This window comes from Bos grunniens, chromosome 17 (assembly GCF_055505025.1).
Source record: "Bos grunniens cultivar Pamir isolate PY7600 chromosome 17, Bosgru_T2T1.0, whole genome shotgun sequence".
Taxonomy (NCBI): domain Eukaryota; kingdom Metazoa; phylum Chordata; class Mammalia; order Artiodactyla; family Bovidae; genus Bos; species Bos grunniens.
This window is the reverse complement of record NC_141181.1, coordinates 63816499-63836499: the sequence shown is the minus strand read 5'-3', so window position 1 is coordinate 63836499 and position 20001 is coordinate 63816499. Positions and strand designations below refer to the sequence as shown.

At 56.5% G+C, this 20001-nt stretch overlaps 1 protein-coding gene across 6 annotated transcripts in view; it reads right to left on the bottom strand.

The window, feature by feature from the left end:
• The window catches only part of TRPV4 (transient receptor potential cation channel subfamily V member 4), a 37916-nt gene extending 20828 nt beyond the window's left edge, over positions 1–17088 (bottom strand). For 3 of the 6 annotated variants that reach the window (XR_015144663.1, XM_086348325.1, XM_086348328.1), the window contains exons 1-2: positions 16315–16443; positions 95–512 (exon numbers count right to left, since the gene is read on the bottom strand). Coding sequence is in view for 4 of the 6 variants with exons in the window: in XM_086348325.1 (XP_086204451.1) it covers positions 95–480 (386 nt within the window). In the remaining 2 variants the exon portion in view is untranslated. Of the gene's footprint in view, positions 1–94; positions 513–16314; positions 16444–16663; positions 16908–17014 lie in introns of those variants that run through there. The other 3 variants (XR_015144664.1, XM_086348324.1, XM_086348327.1) reach the window with 2 other exon arrangements.
• Between the last annotated feature and the right edge of the window lie 2913 nt (positions 17089–20001).

The following is a 20001-nucleotide window of genomic DNA, read 5'->3' as shown; positions in this document are numbered from 1 at the left end:
AATGAGTAGATGAAGGGTGGGTGGGTGGACGGATGGGTGGATGGGCGAATTCAATACAGAGGAGACCCTTGGCCAGGCAGCCAGCAATACTCACTCTATGACCTTCCTCCTCCACCGCTTGTTGTCACTGGGGTGGTGACGATAGGTGCCGTAGTCAAACAGCGAGTCCATGGGCGCCTTCTTGGGCCCGGGCACCACGGAGGACTCGTACAGGGTGGACTCCAGCAGGTCGATGGGGTTGGGCACCCCCTTGCGGAAGGCGCCCTGGAACTTCATGCGCAGGTTGGGTCGCCCGTCGCCTGGGCCGGTGGAGCGACCGCCATCAGCCGGCGAGGGCGACGGGGAGCTGTCTTCCCCCTCGAACAGGTTGGCCAGTGATGACAGGGGGAAGGCCTCCCCGCCGGGGGGCCCACTCTCATCCCCGGGGGACTCGGCCATCTCCCCTGGCCCCGCACGAGGGCCTTCGCCAGGATCCGCCATGCTGCCCTGGGGACCCGTCCACACGGCTCGGCCTGCAAGGGAACGGGAGGGGCATCAGGCCGGCTCCAGGAAGCCCCCCTCCCACGTGGGCAAACAGCACTGCTGCCAGCTGCTTCAAAGCCACCCTTGTAATGACAGGGGTGCAGGGTGGCCACTCCCAGATGTGGTTGGCCGCCAGCCCCCGGCAGGAGCTGCAACAGGAGCCCCATTCAGGGACCTGGAAACACAAGTCCGCCTCGCGTCCAGCTACCCTGGACATCAGCTGAAGAAGGAAGGGCCTCAGAATCACACCAGGTCCCCAAACATATGAGCCTGGGGCTTACTCCTGGCCAACCAAACCAGCTTTGGAGCACCCAGAGCAGGGTTTGAATCCAAGTTCCGCATTTAGCCATCATATGATAGGAAAGCCGATGGTTCACAGCCTCGGTTTCCTCATCTGTGAAATGGGGATGAAGCAGAGTGCATGCAATCCAGTGGCCTGTGCTGTGCCTGCCACACAGAAAACACCTACTAAAACATAACCATTGAACGCATGCTGCAGGCACACGAGGTGCTCAGCAAATACACATGAACTCATTGTGGGAGTCAGTCGCCCTCAACTTCCCAGTGTCATCATTATGACCCCATTTCACAGAACAGGAAACTGAGGTTCTGAGGGTTCAGTTAGCCGTGCCCAAACTCTGCTCCCCAGTGCCAAGCGCTGACCCCTTCCCTCCCCTCTTTGCCCGGTTAGCTCCTGCCCACCTGTGTTCCTAGCTTGTGCTGCTTCCTCTGGGAAGCCCCCTCGACCATGTGTTCGTGGGATTAGTTAATCCTGGGCTGTGAGTACCAGAGGGCAGGGAAGGCCTCTGCCTGTCCATGCCTGCACCCCCGCCCCTTGAGGGGTGCCACATGGACACACGACCTGATGACAAAGGTAGTCTCTATTCTCGTTTGTCAGGTGCGGAGAATGGAGCTTGACCGGGGCCAGTCACACAGCTTGCAAGGAGAAGAGCTGGACTTGAACCCAGGTCTCTCTGCCTCCCAGGCCCAATGTTTAGCCAGGAGAAGGGCAAGGGAAGGACCAGGGCCTGCTGGCTGTCAGCCCCCTGCCCTCTGCAGCACGCACGGGGTGGGCTGGACACCAAGGGCGAGTTTCCTGGAACTCCTCACATCCCGCCCGGGCTGCAGAGAAACATCTGCAAAGCTCTCTTTTCTACATCTCTCCCTCCGCGCACATTAGCAGAAGAACAAGTAAAGATTGGTCCCCACCTTGTTTGTTTTTGGTTGCCAGGAGAGAAGGCGAGGGCCCCTGCAAGAGGCCTCTCTTGGCGGGCACAGCAGGGCACACAGAGGGTCAGAGCTCCTGCCTCGGACGGGCCCCACTCTGGGCACAAATGGGGAGGCAGAGCCTGGACTTTAGACTTTTCCCAGCCTGGGTTCTAATCCCAGCTAAGCTATTTCCGTGTAGCATGACCTTGAGAGAGTGTCCCAAGCCTCAGTCTCCTTATCTATAAAATGGGTACAATAGTAGTAGCTTTCTCATACATTTGCAGGAGGAATTAAATGAGATCGGGCATGTCCAGTGTTGACCCTGGGATTAACCTGGGGGCTGTCGATGAGCACAATCACAGAGGGAAGGAAGGGCTAGGTGCACAGGTGCTGAAATCGGTTTTACCCGGTTCCCCTCTGGGCCCTGGTTAGTCAGCAGCTGTGAGATCTTGGGCAAATCACTTCCTCTCAGTTCCCCACCTGTAAAACCAGGGTAACCACAACACCTCCTAAAGCTTGGGAGATGCCAAGTGCCTTCAAGAAATTTGAAGCATGCACTAGGTGCCGGCGCCTAGTATGAGTCAGGAGACATTAGTTCCAATCCACCTGCCAGGCGGGTAATGGAGACCCCCTAGGGGCTGCCCCCTGCATCCCAGCTCTGTGATGCAGGAATGAGGGTATGTTGAGGCAGGGAGGGCTGTCCACCAGGGTGCAGGCACTAAGGGGGAGATTAGACTTCCCCAGGCACAGTCCTGCTCACCTCAGAGGGGACCCCAGGGTCAGGGGAAGAGAAGGAGTTTAGGCACATACTTCTTAATTACTGCACCCCCTCCCAGGTCCCCACGGGGTTCCAGACACCCTCCACCCAAGGTGGGGGCCAGATGAGGCAGCCCCTCCAGCCCCCACCATGCCTGTACCCCCTCCCCTAAGAAATCTCAGCTCAGACAGCATCCAGGGTTTCTGGGGCTCCACAACAGGGGGTCTGGAGTCAGCCAGCCCCAGGTTCAAATCCCCGCTCAGTCACTCACTCACTGCCAGCATCCTTGACAAGGCAAACAGGGATCAATGTCAGCGTATTAATTATGGTGAAGCGATAATTATGAACTAAACCCCATCATCACCATGATCATGGGGCTCTTGAGGGCCCAAGTGCTTCACACACATGCTTTTGCCTGGTCCTCCCTGGAACCCTAGACCAGTGGTTCTCAGCCAGGGCGCCTCGGGTCCCCAGGGACACTGGGCAATATCCAGAAACATGCTTGGCTGTCACACTGTGCAGAGGAGAGAGGGCTAATGGCATCTAGTGAGTCAAGGCCAGGGGTAGCGCCAGACACCCTACAAGGCATAGGACCGTGCCTGCCACAAGGAACTACCCGGCCAGAAAACAGTGCTGAGGTTGAGAGATCTACCTCTGGAGGTAGGTACTCCTGTAATACTTTCACAGATGAGGAAAACTGAGGCTCTGAGAGGTTAAGTGACTTGCCTGAGGGCACATTGCAGGTGAGTGCCAGAAAAAGTGAAAGTGAAAAGTAAAAGTGTCAGTCACTCAGTTATGTCTGACTCTTTGTGACCCCATGGACTGTAGCCCGCCAGGCTCCTCTGTCCATGGAATTCTCCAGGCAAGAATACTGCAGTGGGTAGCCATTTCTTCTCCAAGGGAATCGTCCCAACTCAAGGACTGAACCTGGATATCTCCCGCATTGCAGGGCTTCCCTGGTAGCTCAGCTGGTAAAGAATCTGCCTGCAATGCAGGAGACCCTGGTTCGATTCCTGGGTTGGGAAGTTCTCCTGGAGAAGGGATAGGCTGCTACCTACTCCAGTACTCTTGGGCTTCCCTAGTGGCTCAGATGGTAAAGAATCTGCCTGCAATGTGGGAGACCTGGGTTTGATCCCTGGGTTGGGAAAATCCCCTAGAGGAGGGGATGGCAACCCACTGCAGTATTCTCCAGTATTCTTGCCTGGAGAATCGCCATGGATAGAGGAGCCTGGAGGGCTACAGACCATGGGGTCGCGAAGAGTTGGACCTGATTGAGCAACTAAGCACAGCATAGCACTCCTGCATTGCAGGCAACTTCTTTACCATCTGAGCAACCAGGGAAGTGCTTAGTGACAAAACCAGGACTCAAACCCAGGCAGTTGGCTGTGGAGGCTGGGCTACCCTAACCCCTCAGTTGACAGCATGGCCTGGGGGCCGGGTGCCACACCAAACCCTTAGAGTATCTTGTTCAAGGTGCACAATGGCCCCTCGAGAGGATTATTACCATCAGCCCATGCTAACCTCTCTGAGCCTCAGTTTCCCTGCATACAAAATGAGAGTTGCAAAACAGCTTCTATCCTATAGGTTAATGGGCAGGTCAGGTGTCTCTTGGGCCCCTAATAAGCACCTGACAAATGTTTTTTGTATTTTTGTCTATTTTCTGGCCACACTGTGCAGCATCTTAGTTCCCTGACCACTGCAGTGGAAGCACCCGGTTAAGCATCTTAACCAGGGAGGCCCCTTGACAAATACTTGAATCATCATCACCATTATGATACAATCCCAGCATACCCACCCTCCCCAGGTACACGCACGGGGTGGTCCTACAGCCATGCATTCACAGTCCTTATTAACATTCACCAAGTCCTCCCAGCCTCTCCCTCAGTTAATCCGCTAGGGCCTGGTGAGCAAAGTTGCAATGCTCCCATTTCACAGCTGAGAAAACTGAGGCCGCTGAGATGACGCCACACAGAGTGGGTGACCTTGAAGAACTGGACTTTGGACTCCCTCCACAGCGCACAACCCAAGTGTGTACAGACACCAGCGTGCACGTACACGCCTGTTCACAAGCGGACACACACAGCCTGCTCTGTGGCAGTCCCCTCCCCAAACACTGGCGTTCTCTGTGGTTGGGGATCGAGATCACTCCCTGTTCTCATTTGCCCTGTAGGCTGTTATTACACATTCCAAATCCGTGCCAGACTTAGGGGGAAGGAGGGGTGCCAGCCAGGACAGGGAGGCTGAGAGTCCTCCTGACTCTCCTCTGCGTGTAAATATCGTGTATGTTTCCTCCTCTCTTTTCCCCCTGTGCTCATGCGCATGCGTGTGCCTACTGTGAGCCCCTGGGAATGCCTCTGCAGGGGGCAGCGCCCAGCTGGCACCAGGAGCGTATCAGGGGCTCAACGAAGGACATTTACGCCAAGTGTGGACGTCCCCACAGGCTGTGTGACCACTGCATTCATTTACTGTGGCGGATTTCAAACGTTTTTAAGCAAACCTATCTATATATACACACACACACACACATATATAGGCTTCCCAGGGGTCTCAGATGGTAAAGAATCCACCTGCAATGCAGGAGACCTGGGTTCAATCCCTGGGTTGGGAAGATCCCCTGGAGAAGAGAATGGCAACCCCACTCCAGCATTCTTGCCTGGGAAATCCCATGGACAGAGGAGCTTGGTGGGCTACCGTCCCATGGGGTCACAAAGAGTTGAACACCACTGAGTCACTAACACACACACCCACATCATAATATATACTAGGCAGCAGTCCACACACAGATAGTAATTGTGGCAGGATGGACGCGTCTGAATCCCAGGGCCCAAAGAACAGGACTGGAAGCCATTCACCCATGTATTTACTCAACAAGTGTTTCCTGAGAATCTATCATGTGCCAGGTCTTGGGGGCACAGATGTGAGCAAGACAAAGAACTCCTGCCCTCCTGGGGCTGACCTGGTGAGAAAACAGAGCAAATAGCCAGACAGAGCAAGAAGCTGAGGTATGTCTGGGGATGAGAGCTGGTTAGACAGGAAGGGCTTGGGAGCGGTGAATTCACGGGTGCAGGACGAGGAGATCAGGAGATACAGGGCTGAGCCAGGGTCCCCCAGGTCTTCCTCTCTGCCCGGGTCAGACCCCAAGCTCTCCAGAAACATGGCTGAAGGTCACGCATTTGGCTCTGATGGCCCTGAGGACTCGGTCAGGGCAGCTAAATCCACACTCCCTGGCCCGACAGAGGAGGGTGCACCTGGTGGGAGCTGGTGGGTCTGGGAAAGAACGTGCATGTTGACGTCAGACCGATCGGGGTTGGTGCCCAGACCCTACTGCTCATTAACCAGGTGAGCCTGAGCTAGTCACTTGGCCTCTCTGAGCCTCGCAGGCCTCACTTGCCCCGGGGGACTTAAGTGGGTCACCCTGAGGATTATAGGAACTGAGTCAAGCACCTGGCACACAGTAAGCCCTCAACGAACAGCAAACCGCAAGACCGCATGAACGGCAGGTGCTTCTCCCTGGCAATCCCGGGTGCAGCAGGGGTGGGCTGGAGGGCTTTGGCTCCATACCCCGCACCCTTCTTCTGGCAGAAGAAGGGGCCCACCCTCGCTGTTACCCCAGGGCTTTGCCTGAGCTCATGGAAACCCTGGCACGTCCTTGTCAAATCCCATCCTCCTGATTACGTGAGCGAGGAAAGCTGCTTAGATCTGGGGGCAAGTTCAGGCGTGCAGGGGCTGCTCCACCCCAGGGGGAGGAATGCCAGGGAGCTGGGACCGATGCACGCCAACAGGCATCTGCTGAGTGCCAAGTGTGTGCAGGGCACCGAGGAAGCAGAGAAGAGTGGAAACTCGGGGAACTCAGTCTAGGAGGGGACCAGATGGCTGACCTGCTCCGGGCCTTTGCCTGGGCTGGTCTTCCTCCACTGGCTCCCTTTCTCTGGGTGTCATCTTAACCAGCACTTCCTCTGAGAGGCCTTCCTCCCCCTGCCCCACCCCACCCCACCCCATTCTAAACCAGCTCCTTGTGCTCACTCTTACAGCAAACTGGGCCTCCCTTTACGGCACTTCTCGTGATTAAACTTTGACCTTTGCTTATATCACCCTTTCATTCATTTTCTCTCTTCTCCTCTGGAGTGTGAGCTCCATGAAGGAGGGACTATTCTGTGCTGGCTGTCTCCCCGGCATTCAGCGTTATGCCAAGGCACCAGTAAATATCTGCTTGCTTAAACAGTCAGGCAAGGTCCACTGAAGTTCTGAAAGGAGACAGGCAGGAGGAAGTGGCACTGATTGATCCTGACGGGCCCAGGAAGAGGCAGCGAGGAGGAGGGCTTGACACGTGCCACAGATAAAAGAGCAGAGGAGACAGCAAGGTCCGGGGTGTGGGGCCGGGAGACAGCAGGGGGCACTAAGGACCGGGCAGCCTGAGGTATTGGGAGAAGACAGGAATGAAGAGAGACGAGATGGGTGAGTGGGCGGGCGGAAGGTGGGGGGAGGCAGGCAGATCAGGCGGAGGTTCTGGGCTCCCAGACAGACTGCTCCCTCCATCCTGTGGCTCTCTGCCCCAGCTGTGGGGTCCCCCACTTCCTGCAGTAACCTGGACTAGCCTATCATTCTAGATCAATCCTGGAGGGATGGCGTGGGTGGGGAAGGGCCTAGGAGGACAGAGCCCAAGGCTTGCTGGCACTGAGAGAGAAAACGCCAGCTCTATCCACCTCCCCACCCGCCAGGTAAGGAAACGGAGGCTCAGAGAGGTAGAGTCACCCTTACAGGGTTGCCCAGCTCCTTAGATGTGGAACCAGGTCTGGGACTCACACGGCCCCAGGACCTGCGCCTTTAGTGGATACTTTATTATTTTTTTATTTGAGCCACACTGTGGGGTATGTGGGATCTTAGTTCCCTGACCAGGGATCAAACCCATGCCCTGCACACTGCAAGTGTGGAGTCCTGACCACTGGACTGCCAGGGAAGTCCCCTCAGTGAATACTTTACCAGGACCAGGGGACGTGAGAAGAAAAGGACGGATGATGGGGGTGGAGGGAGAGTGGTTCAGGGTGGGTGGTGGGGACCACGGGCCCCAGAGGCAAACTGCCCACTCACCAGCTGTGTGACCCAGGGCAAGTCACCCGGCCTTCCTGTGCCTGTTTTCTCACCTGTAAACGGTGATGGCCGCAGCGCCTGCCCTGGGGTGGTTGACAGAGTCAAATAAGACAGTGTGTAAAGCACTGATCCTAGCGCCAGGTAGGGAGCGCCGTGCTGCACTCAGCCGCGTCCGACTCTTGGCGACCCCACGGACTGTAGCCCGCCAGGCTCTTCTGTCCGTGGGGATTCTTCAGGCAAGAATATCGGAGTGGGTTGCCATGCCCTCCTCCAGGAGATCTTCCCCATCCAGGGATTGAACCCAGGTCTCCTGCGTTACAGGCAGATTCTTGACCATCTGAGCCACCAGGGAAGCCCAAGAATACTGGAGTGGGTAGCCGATCCTTTCTCCAGGGGATCTTCCCAACCCAGGACAGGTGGATTCTTTACCCGCTGAGCTACCAGGGAAGGCAAGGAATACACACCCAGCAGGAGACGGTTGCTGTCGGCAGCATCGGTGTCACTGCAGTATCTTTATCAGAAGATGGATAAACAGACAAACTGAGGATCAAGGAAGGTGTGACAGCCAGGAGGGCCAAGCAGCTGGGCCCAGAGCCTGGGATGCTGGCAGCCACCTCAGAGCAGCCGCCACTGGGAGCTTGGCTCCCTGGCCAGGCTGCTGAGGCTCCCCCGGCCCAGTGGGTGGGAGCAGCAGGGGGCATCACGCCACACAGGGCACCTTCCCCAGCCAGCCCGTATTTACCCAGCAGGTCTCGGCCCTGCCTGCTTCCTGTCTGCTGCACAGTGGTTGCTTGTCCAGGGCAGACAGAGCCCCAGTGTCCCGTTGGGTCCCCCGCACCCAAGAGGGGCAGGGCTGGGGTGACTCACCAGGCCCCACAAAGGGCAAGGCTGATGTGACCACGACCTCACTCGGTCATTCTGCAAGTCCTTGGCCGGAGGGATTCCGACAGGACACACAAGGATCCCTCTGAGCTCTCAGGGCCCCCCATTCGCTTCCAAGGTCCCCGGCCCCAGGGTGGGAAGCACCGGGAGGTGGTGCGGCTGAATGGGTTAAGAGCACACTCCGAGCAAGACAGAAGGTGAAGTGTGATAGGATCCCATGTACAGGAAATGTCCAGAACAGGCACGTCCATCGAAAAGAAGCAGAGGGACAGCTGCCAGGAGCTGGGGGGAGTGGGGGGACAGTGACCTAGTGGGGATGGGGTTCATTTTGGGGATGATGAAAATGTACTGGGGTTAGACAGTGGTGTCGTCTCTAAAACCCTGAACATTCTACAAAACCACTAAATTGCACACACTGAAAGAGTGAGTTGCATGTGAGTTACATCACAGAAACCCTTTGCAGCTTGATGACCTCGGGAAAGTCACGTCCCCTCCCCAGCCTCAGTTTCCTTGTTTTGACAAGGAGATGTCGTGAGCTTAGATGCTCATAGAGGGGGCAGCACAGGGACTGGTGCACAGCGGGGGACTCGAGGACATGAAGGTTCTGTCCCAGGAGGCTCTGGCTCCTTCTCCCGAGGTCTCGCCCCCTCCCATCCCTCTAACCTAGCCCTGCTCAGAGCACGATGCTACCCAGCCCAGGTAGCATGGAATATGGAAGCCCCGTCTCTCTAGCCCAGCCCCTCTACAAGAGGACAGTCACAGCCACAGAGACTACACCTCCCACCCCTGGCCAAGGGAGGATTCTGCAGCCTTAGAAACCACCCCACCTGTGTTCTCTTCCCCACCAGCCACTTCCTGACAGGGTGGCCGGGAGCAAGTCACTTCTCTCTAGGCTTCAGCTTCCTCATCTGTAAAACGGGGGAAATGATCACTGCCATGTGGGAAGGATAAACTCACATATTTGCTTTATAGTTACTGGTTGGACTCTGCGTTCACGCTTTGAATGAAAAAATAAAATGATAGCTCTTACACCAAAAGGCTGCCATGAGGACTGAATGATCATGGAAGATGATGGACTGAATTGATAATTCACAAGTTTAAGCCAGTGCCTGGTGCGTGGTAAGTGTTAACAATGGCAGCTGCCTTTTATTTCTTCAATTAACAGCTAGAGAGACAGAGCCCAGAGAGGGCAGGGCGGAAGCAGCTCTGGGACACAGACATCCCAGGTCCAAAGCCAAAACTCGTGATTCTGCTCGGAGACCTCGCCTTCTGAAAGCCTTTTCTCCCCTCCTCGTCCCCATCTCTCCTGCATCACTGTCCCATTACCCAGCTGGGAGACTGAGGCCCCGAGGAGGCAGGACATCCACCCATGCAGACCAACACCCACCCCTCCATCTCACACCCCTGGGCAAAATTCAGAGAAGAGAGCAGACACCATGGAATGAATGGGCCAGGCAGGAGCCAGGGAAGGGTGCCCCAGGCAGCAGAAAACCAGGTTCAAGATCCTCTTGCTGCCCCGGCCCGCCTTACCTGCAGCCTACACCAACAGGAGGCTGTGTCTCTGGCTAACTGCTTGAATGCCCACGTTAGCAGTGCCCACAGCCCTCTGGTACATATCACATACACCTTCTGTTTTAATCCAAAAAAATAACTCTAGAAGTTATTATCATTTCCATTCTCAAGGGAATAAACTATGACTGGAGAGAATGGAGGGGAGGGGCTGACATTTATCCAACACCCATCGTGTGCTGAGCACGCTTGCACTGACCTCTCAGCCCCATTTCACAGATGAGCAAACTGAGGCTCGGAGAGACCAGGAGACCCAGCTGAGGTCACAACTCCACAGGAGGGGAATGTGGTTGGGATTCCAACCACCTGCTTTTAAGCCCATTTGAGTTCATGCCTTTAGAGTGTATGAAGCCCTTTCCTTGGGGTCACTTTTCTAAATGCCACGCCCCTTGGAAGTCTCGGGGTGGGCCAGAACAGACTTGTAGTTTTCATTGTGCCTTTGCTGCTTAGTAGCTGTGTGACCCCAGGCAGATTGTCACCTCTCTGAGACTCAGTTTCCTTATTTCTAATTTTGTTTTGTTTTGTTTTGTTTGGCTGCACAGCACAGCATGTGGGAATCTTAGTTCCCCAACCAGGGATCGAACCCATGACCCCCCTGCATTGGAAGGACAGAATCTTAGCCACTGGACCAGCAGGGAAGTCGCCTCACTTCTAAGAGCAGCTAATCACAGCACCCACCACTGGGTTGCCTGGGACTGTGGGTGTCAAGAGGGAGGCTCATAAAACACTGTCCCAGATGTTGGGAACTTGGATGCCAGTTCTAGGAGAGCGGGGGCCTCTTCTGTTACAGTCACCCGAGTTCCTGGGGCCTAGAACAGGGCCTGGCACATCGCAGCTGCCCAAGACATACTTGCCAAATGAATGACCAAATGGATGAATGCAGAGATATAAATGAAAGGAATCGCAGCTAAGTCCTTCTCCACAGGACAGACAGCCCTTCACAGCTGCACCTCTGCCCAACTAACCAGCTGGACACCCCCTCCTTCCCATCCTTGAACAGATAATGTACTGAGCGCCTGCTGCGTGCTGGGCTCTCTGACCTACGATGTTCAACATCCTCCCGCGACGGCGATGGCAACAGCTACCATGTGTCCATTTTGCAGATGAGGAGACTGAGGCTCAGGCAGGCCAGGACTCTTGCCTGAGTCCCTGTCTGAATCTGAGCAGGCGGGTTTTCCTGATGCCCCCACCTGGCTGATCTGTCTGTTGAGTCACTCGGTCCTTCCTTGCTTCATCTGTCTGCTCTATCCACAGGTATTCCTGAGTCCCTCCTCTCTGCCACGGGGCACAGGGACAGGAGTGAACCAGGCCAGCTGGTCCCCGTCCGAGATCTGTGGGCCCTTTGGCCGCCGGGGTCTCCCCTGAACCTGGAGGGCTCATTGGGGACACGCACTGGAAGTGCCTGCTCCATACACACCCTTGACGAGCCGTCCCAGAAGGTGGTCAGCCTTCCTGGTCAGTGAGGTGGAAGCCAGGCCACTCCACCCTCGGGGAAAAACTGGCATCCGGTGAGACTGAGGAGCTCTTTGTGCTGCGGGTGGGCAGGGCAGGGGTGGGAGGGATGGCCGTTACTCACCACCCAAAGAAAAATAAGCGCACTCCCATTTGGTCAATGGCCCTCCTGTCTGCCCCCACACCACCACCTCCTTCCCGAGCCTTTCCCGCCCTCTGATCTCATCTGGAGCAGACCTGTGAGGGCCTCCGATGCCCCTGGTGTGCCGTCTGTGACTGTCACTGATGAGGAAACAAGCTCAGAGAGATGGCGTGACCGGCCTGAGGTCACACAGCCAGAAGGGCAGAAGGGGGAAGCCGATGACCAGGACGGGGCTCAGAGGTGGGAAGGAAATCAGAGTCACAGTGAAAGCGAGGGCCTGGCCTCCCTTCCTCATTCCTGCTTGGCCAGGGTGACAGCTCAAGGGAACTCCAGGGCACCTGAGGCAGGGGGAGCCCAGGCCGGGGCAGGAGTGGGCAGCCAGAAGGATCCAAATCCCCCTCAACTGCTTTGCTGTGACCTCCTGCAAACCCCAGAGGTGGCAGCCCCAGGAACAGAGAGGTTAAGCCACTTCCTGAAGTCACACAGCAGCGAGTGGCTGAGCTGGGATGTGAACGGAAGTGGGTCAGACTCTAGGACCGGACAGTCCCAGTGGCTTTCTGGGAAGGAAGTTGGGCCAGCCACTGGGCTTTTCAGGGACCCTAGGGGTCACTGGGACCTAGCTTTCAGGTCCAGCTCTTCCATAAGCCGGCAGGGCATCCCTTGGCAAATTGCTGCTCTCTCTGAGCCTCGGTTTCCTCTGCTGTAAAATGGGACTCAGCATTCCTGCCCTGCCCAACTCCAGTGCGGGTGATGCTGCGACCCCATCAAGGCAATAGGCCATCAGGCAATAAACACTGGTTACATGCTGAACAGCCTGTGCTGCTCTGGAGACTGTCCACGACCACCCCAACAAAGCCTGCACAGTCGTCACCCCATTTTACAGGTGAGGAAACTGAGGCCCCAGGAGTGAGGGAACTTCCTGAGACTTGGGGTGTGAACCAGGTAGCTAGGCTCCAGCCCTCATGTAAGCACTAAGTCAGGAAAGTGGGAAACTCTGACGGCCCTGGCGCTCAGCCAAGGCCTGTAAGCACTTCCGAGCTGCAAAGGCAGCATCTCTTGTCCAAGTGCAAGTCCAGCTTTGCCCCTTGCTCCCGCCTTCCTGGCACAGAGGGGCTCTCGGAGGGATGAGCTGCAGGAAAACGCGCCCTGGAACAGGCTGGGGGACAGGATGAGGAAGCAGACGGTGCTCGGAACCCCCTCCGTGTGCTCTGGACTGTCCTTGCAGAGAGGGGACTGACAGCCCCATTTGGCAGACGAGGAAACTGAGACTCAAAGGTATGGTGACGTGCCTGAGCTCCCCTGGGGAGAAGGCAGCAGGCACAGGAGTTAAGTCCGGGCCTGTCTAAACAGTTCAGGCTCTTACCTCTAAACTGCAGACTATCTTCCCATGACCCCAGATCTAGACAAATGGGGACAGGCCACCTTGGAAGTTAAGGGACATGGATTTTATATGTATCTACTTTTATTGATTTGGCTGCACTGTGTCTTAGTGGCGGCATGCGGGATCTAGTTCCCTGACCAGGAATCGAACCTGGGCTCCCTGCACTGGGAGTGCGGAGTCTCAGCCACTGGACCACCACGGAAATTCCTAGGCACTGATTCACAGTCAGATAAATGGAGTTCAGACCTTAGTTCTGGCCCTCCTCAGGTGGGCCAGCAACTTTAGCATCCTGACCTCAATTCCTCCCTCTCAAAAATGGGTATCATCCTAGCTTCGCATCCAAATGTACTTAGTCTCGGGCTCAGTGTCTGGCACACAGTAAGTGCTCAGTAAATGCTCACTGTCATCATAATGACTGCTAACGCAGCCTATGCTTGGCTGAAGCCAGACAGAACCTTGCACCCAGAGTTCAGAGTGGCAGCTGCGGGTCTCAGGACCACAGGCTTCTTGAGAGGTCTGAATTAATCTTTAACAGGTGAATTCCGCCCCAACCTGGCAATACGGAGCATTCCAGAGGGCCTGCTGGCAGGAAATGTTCCCTCGGCTCCCCAGATCCTGCGTGAGTCAGGAGGAGCTGGTCCTTGGGTTCCCCCGTGAACTGAGGAGGGGCCTGGAATGTTTTTCCTAGAGTCGAATGGGGGAAACTGAGGCACATAGCAGGTTGAGGGCCTGGGAGGTGTAGAGCCGCCCGCTGTCCATGTGGCCGCCTCCCTCCCAGGGACACATGAAGGACCTCAAAGGACTCTGGCCCTCTCAAAATGCTGTGTTCGGGCACTCAACTGTGCAAGTGGGGTTAATTGCGCACCATGTGCCAGGCGCCCTGAGATCAAGGCTTGCATAGTGCTTTCCCTCCATCTTCCAGCCGCCTACTGGGGGTGCCAGCCCCTACCTGGGGCCTCACACCTCTGGCTGGATGACTTCTCCGCCTGGGGACCGGCCTCCCCACCCAGCCCCGACTCCAAGGGCCTTTCCAGACCACACATCCGGCGTGGCCCTCCCAGGCTGGACTTGCAGGGTTTCTGGGTCTGACCCAGCCCACTGCCTGTCTGATCCCTTGTCCTTCCTGTTCGTGTCACGCTCCAGACAAACGGGACAACGTCTCAGCTCTGCTAGTTTCACCACCTGGTGACGAGTAGAAGTCAGGTCTTTACCTGAATACCCTTTCCCCCAGCATCTGCATTTACTCCTTCAGGTGAGCCTCCAAGGCCACCTTGATCAAGCCCTTCCGGGTTCCCGATCATCACAATCCCACCCACAGCCCGCTCCCCTGAGCCCCAGCCATCCGGAGCACACACGCTCCCTGGCTGGGTGCTCTTGGGGCTGGTGTGGGTGTTGCCTGAGGGCAATGCCAGGGTCAGGGAGACAGCTGCGGGGGAGGAGGCAGCCCTCCCTCCCATCCCACGGGCTCTCTTGAACCACACAGTTCACCGACCCCCTCACCCAGGCTGGGGCTAGGCGGGGGTCTGACGCCTCAGTGCCCAGTCGAGGGCTGGCCCAGGGCAGCTTTGCAAGGGGGTTTTGATGGACAGAGGAGGAAATGGCTGAGGCCCAGCTCACACCTGCACAGCTGATGAGGTGGGAGGGGAGTCCACAGCCCAGGCTGGATAGAAGGCATCTGGTCTGGATTTCGCTTGGGGGATTCGAGGCGTCTTTACTAGTCTCTCACACACTTCTTCCTCAGGCGCCCATTCTCTAAACCTGGGGAAACTCCACTTGGAAATGACCCCACCCTGCTTCTATTAATACAAGTGTGAACCTGACTGGCCCAGGACTCATTTGTCGTTTGTCTTAGGAGCCCCTCCCCGCTCCGGTTTACCAATAGAAGTGGGGAAAGGGGTCCCTGGCCTTTCTGGCTCCCACCACCGTTCAAATAGAATGATCTAGATAAATGTGGAAAAGGCCAATTACCTTTTTCACCCCCTCCATTGGGCTTCCCAGGGGGCTCAACTGGTAAAGAATCTGCCTGTGATGCGGGAGACCTGGGTTCAATCCCTGGGTTGGGAAGATTCTCTGGAGAAGGGAATGGCTACCCACTCCAGTATTCCGGCCTGGAGAATTCCATGGACAGAGGAGACTGGTGAGCTGCAGTCTATAGCGTCCCAAAGAGTCAGACACAATTGAATGACTTTCACACTTCACATTTCACCCCCTCCGTTGAGAAGATGTTGGGGCAACAACCACCAGCGCAAACCTCATATCCTTAGGCTGGGCTCCAGGCAGTGTGGGGCCCCTCGCAGGTCGGCTGTCCTTGCTTCAGCCCAGGGGCGCCCTCAGCCCACCCCCATTTTCTAGATGAGCTGTCTGTCTCTCAGACAGCTAAAGAAGTAGCCCGAGATCACACAGAAGCAGGTGGCCAAGTGAGGGTTCAGACCCACACAGGCCCCACTTTTAACCTCACAGACAATCCACGCTTGACCCTCATACCTGACCTCTCTTAAGAGGCCATCTCCTCACCCAGTGACCCCATCCTTGCCCCTATGATAAAGGGGCAAAGCTCAAACCCTCCAGAGGGTCTCAGTGTCCGAGATCACGCCCCACCTCCACCCCCCAGCAGAAGTCCTTGGTTCTAGACACTCCGTGGCCATAAGTCCACCCTCTCCTTGGCGACTTCCACGACAGCCCCTGGGCTCCATGCAGGGAGGACATTGGAGCTGGACAGCCCTGGCTTTAAATTCCCCTTGGCTATATCCCTGACCTGGGCCTCAGTTTCCTCATCTGCAAAATAGGGAGAACGGATGGAGGAAACCGGCTGGTGCTGGGCCAGGCAAGGGTGTCCATGGTTGGAAACCGCCAGGCATGTGGGAGGGTAGGCGGTCTCTCCCAGTTCTCAGAGACCTCCCAGGGTGTCCCGGCAGAGCTGGAGGGGAGATTAGAGATCTTCCTGCCTCCTGGGAGACGAGCCCTCTCTCTGGGGCTCAGTAATGAAGAAATGATCTTTGGAAGCTGCAGACTCCCAACCCTTCCTGGAGATTGAAGGCAAACCCCCAGGCACCCAACTCCCTCTTCCAAGCCCACCAAAAAGGAGGTGACCGCGAGGTGGGCTGCAAGGCCTCCTGTGTTTGGTTCCTGGGCTTGGATCTCCGGGGGAGCGGGTACCTCCCTCCCCCAGGCCTGCATTCCCGGAGCCGGGAGCCGAGGTTAGCGCCCACTTGGCAGGTAGGGAAAGGGAAGCCCAGAGAGGTGGTGCCCAGCCCAAAGGACCCCCACGGATCCCGCGCCCCAGGCTGGCACTCCGCAGCCTCCAAGACGTACCTGGGGGTTCGCGGGGTCCTTGGCTGTGCCGTCTCTCCCGGGGGTCCCCGCCCCGAAGGCCCAGACCCCACTCACCTCCGAGAGGGCTCGGCGGGCGCCGGCGGCCGGGAGCGCGGCGCTTCCTGAATCCCGGCAGCCCGCCCCGCGCCCGCCCGGAGCCGCCGCGTCCCTCCTCCCCGAGCTCAGGTTCCACCGCGCGCGCCGCCCCCGGGCTGCACCCCCGGCTGCACCCCGCCCACGCCGCCCGCCCCGGAGACGAGGCACCAAGCCTACCCCGCGCCTGGGACCCGCGCCCCTGCGGGAAGGGCGCGGGGAGTGGGGGGCGGAAGCGGGGCCTCAGTTTCCTCACCTGGAAAACGGGCGTCATCACCCCAGGTACAGGGGCAGGCGCTTCGTAGGGGGCGTGGGGTGCCTCTGGCTGGACTCCTGAGACCACCGGCTCCTGAATTCGTCAGCCCGGGACTGCTGCCCCATCTGGTAATGGGCTTGTCGCCGATTCCTCCACGCTTCCGCTCATTCAGCAGTCAATTCAGAGACAGTGTGCACTAGGTCCCGGCCTTTGGGTAGCTCCAGACTTCCAGCAGCGGAGGCACCTGTGTTACAGACAGAACCATCCGGGACTAAACCAACGCGAGCGCCTTTGAACCTCACCTCTTTACCCAGCGCCTAGCACAGAGCCTGGACTGAGTAGGCCACCAACCAGTGTTCTTTTATGGAGAAGGTGAGCCCCACCGCGCAGTCCCACTTTCTACCCCAGACACTTGAATACCCTCATGGACAGGCAGCTCACTTCTGCCAGGACTGGCTCGACTCCTCTAGCCAGACTCCCGGAGCCCAAGCCCTGGCTCTGTGACTCACCAGCTGAGCAGCCAGTCCCTACTCTGCCTCGGTTTCCCCTCACATCACAGTGAAGAGGCTGAGGGCACCAGGTCCATGCAGAGGCCGAAGAACAGCCTTAACCCTTTTTATTGTTATTCTTTTCTCTAAACTGAGCTGACTCCCACATTGGGAAGATGGTGGGGTGGGTCCTTCCTCAACAGCTTGCAAGCAGAAATAGCTGCCAGGGTGCACTGGTCCAGCAGCCAGAAAGTGGAATTTGAGAATTGTTGGAGAGACAATCTTAATGGAAGTGCTGTGTTCAAACCACTGGTCGAGGACTTCCCTGGTGGTCCAGTGGTTAAGACCCTGTGCTTCCACTGCAGGGGGCACGGGTTCGCTCCCTGGTCGGGCATACATGCTTCAGTCAGGTACGACTCTTTGAGACCCTATGGACTGTAGCCTGACCAGCTCCTCTGTCCATGGAATTCTCCAGACAAGAATACTGGAGTGGGTTGTCATTTACTCTTCCAAGGGATCTTCCCAACCCAGGACTGAACCCGAGTCTCTTATGTCTCCTGCATTGGCAGCTGGGTTCTTTACCACTAGTGCCACATGGGAAGCCCCTGGTCAGGGGACTAAAGTCCTGCACGCCTCGCAGCCAAAACAAACAGAAATAAAAGAAAATGCAAACTGCCAGTCTGAAACAATTACCAAAAAAGAAACCTTAGTAAAGAACTTACTGAGCAAGAGGTGGGAGTGGGGGTGGAGGGTGTCAAGTAAACCTTCCTCCCCCCAGGCTGTGCGGCGGGGATTGCTGTGCCCATTTTACAGATGGGAGATGGGGGCTTAGAAGGAACCGTGACCTCGCCAAAGCTCTGTCCCTGAGGATTTGAGAGAGAGGAATCTCTCCTCTGGGCTTCCAGGATCTTAAACAGGGCAGGCAGGCAGTTATCTGGCAGTGAGGAATGTAAACAGAGGGCCCCTTATACCTCCCTGAGGAGGAAAAGCCCTTCTGTTTGGGGCCTTCCGGGCTGGGGGTGGGTCAGGGCGGGATGCAGAGGAGTCCTGGGCATATCTAGTCTGGAGCCCATTTCTGGAGAAAGCCTCTTCTTAAAAGAAAGAAAAAGAGGGGCTTCCCTAGTGGCCTGGGAGCTAAGCCTCTGCGTTCCCAATGCAGGGGAGCCGGGTTCAATCCCTGCTTGGGGAACTAGATGCCACATGCCACAACTGAGACCTGGCACAGCCAGATAAATAAGCAAATATTAATAAAAAAAAAAAAAAAAGGATAATTCAGTAGGAGGATGCTGGGGGCTTCCCTAGAGGCTCAGATGGTAAAGAATCTGCCTGCAATGCAGGAGACCTGGGTTCAATGCCTGGGTCAGGAAGATCCCCTGGAGAAGAGCATGGCTACCCGTGCCAGTGTTCTTGCCTGGAGAATCCCATGGACAGAGGAGCCTGGCGGGCTTAGGAGGGTGCTGGAGGGGACTGGAGGCGGTAGGGTCAGGGATAATGTTTGATCTTCTCCGGAGTGAGGGGGAAGAGGCAGGAGCCCTCCGCGTCAATATGGCTAACCCTACTCCCTCCTGACCCCCATTTCACAGACTGGCCCACTGAGGCCCCATACAAGGAAGTGACTCATCTTGGGCCGGGAGGCTGGATCTTGGCCCCTGTGCCCACTGTGAGTTCAAACTCTGCTTTGCCGCTGATGAGGTAGGGGCCGTGAGCAAGAGCCTCTCCCTCTCAGTGCCCCGGTATTCTCATCTGAACAATGGGTATCAGTTTCCACGAGGCAAGGACCATGTCTGTCTTGTTTGCTGGACAAGCCTCTGGTACTTAGTAGGTTCTTTTAAGATACTGGTTGGTTGAGCTGGAGGGGGTGGGAGTTTAATGGGTATAGACTTTCAGTTTTGTAAGATGACAAGAGTTCTGGAGATGGATGGTAGTGATGGGCACTGCAGTAACCACCTGCGTGAGTTATCTTATGACGGGAGGTCCTGGTAAGGAACATGGAACTGACAAGCCACCACCAACCAGAAGAATTCAGGAAAGGTCAAAAGGAGAGCGGAGACTCCAGTCCATCTGTCCTGCTGACCTCCCAGAATCCTTCCCACTGGAATCCATCCTAGCTAAGCTCTGTGTGCACCACCAGGAAGGGCCCTGAGTCGGAACGATTGGCCAAAGACAACCTAGAAGCTAACCCCATCACCATAAAACCTGAGACTGCATGCCATGGGGCAGAGCGGTCCTCCTGGGCTCCCTTACCCTGCTGCTCTCCACCCAGGGTGCCCCTCCCCAGTAAAGTCTCTTGCTTCATCAGCACGTGTGTCTCCTCGGACAATTCATTTCTGAGCGCTAGACAAGAGCCCACCCCCGGGCCCTGGAAGGGGTCCCCCGTTCCTGCAACAGTGATGCGGGTACAACAGTATGAATGATCTTCACGCCACCGAACTGTACACACAAATGGCTTACGAAAGCAAATTCCGTTACGTGTGTTTTACCACAAGAAAAGAAAAATTGGGGGAACGTACTGGCTGATTGAAAGCCTGCGGGCCTGCCTGGCAGGAAAAAGGGGAGTAGGAAGAGAAAGCAGGGTGCTCAGGGCACCCAGCAAATGCTCACTGGTTTGACTAAATAGGAACAAGGGTCACTGCTAGGATGTGACAGCAATGGCGGTCACTGTTTTTGTCGCTGGCAAAACTGCCTAGCCTCTGCTTTGAGAGGACGACAGATTCTCAACAGAAAGAACTTTTCCTCTTAGGGAAGGAAAAGATTTCAAAGCCATTAAAGCAAACGGAGAGTCCTGTAGAGGCTGCAGGGTGGCCCAGCGCCTTGTCCCACATGGGTCTCAGGGTCCCCAGGCAGGCAGGG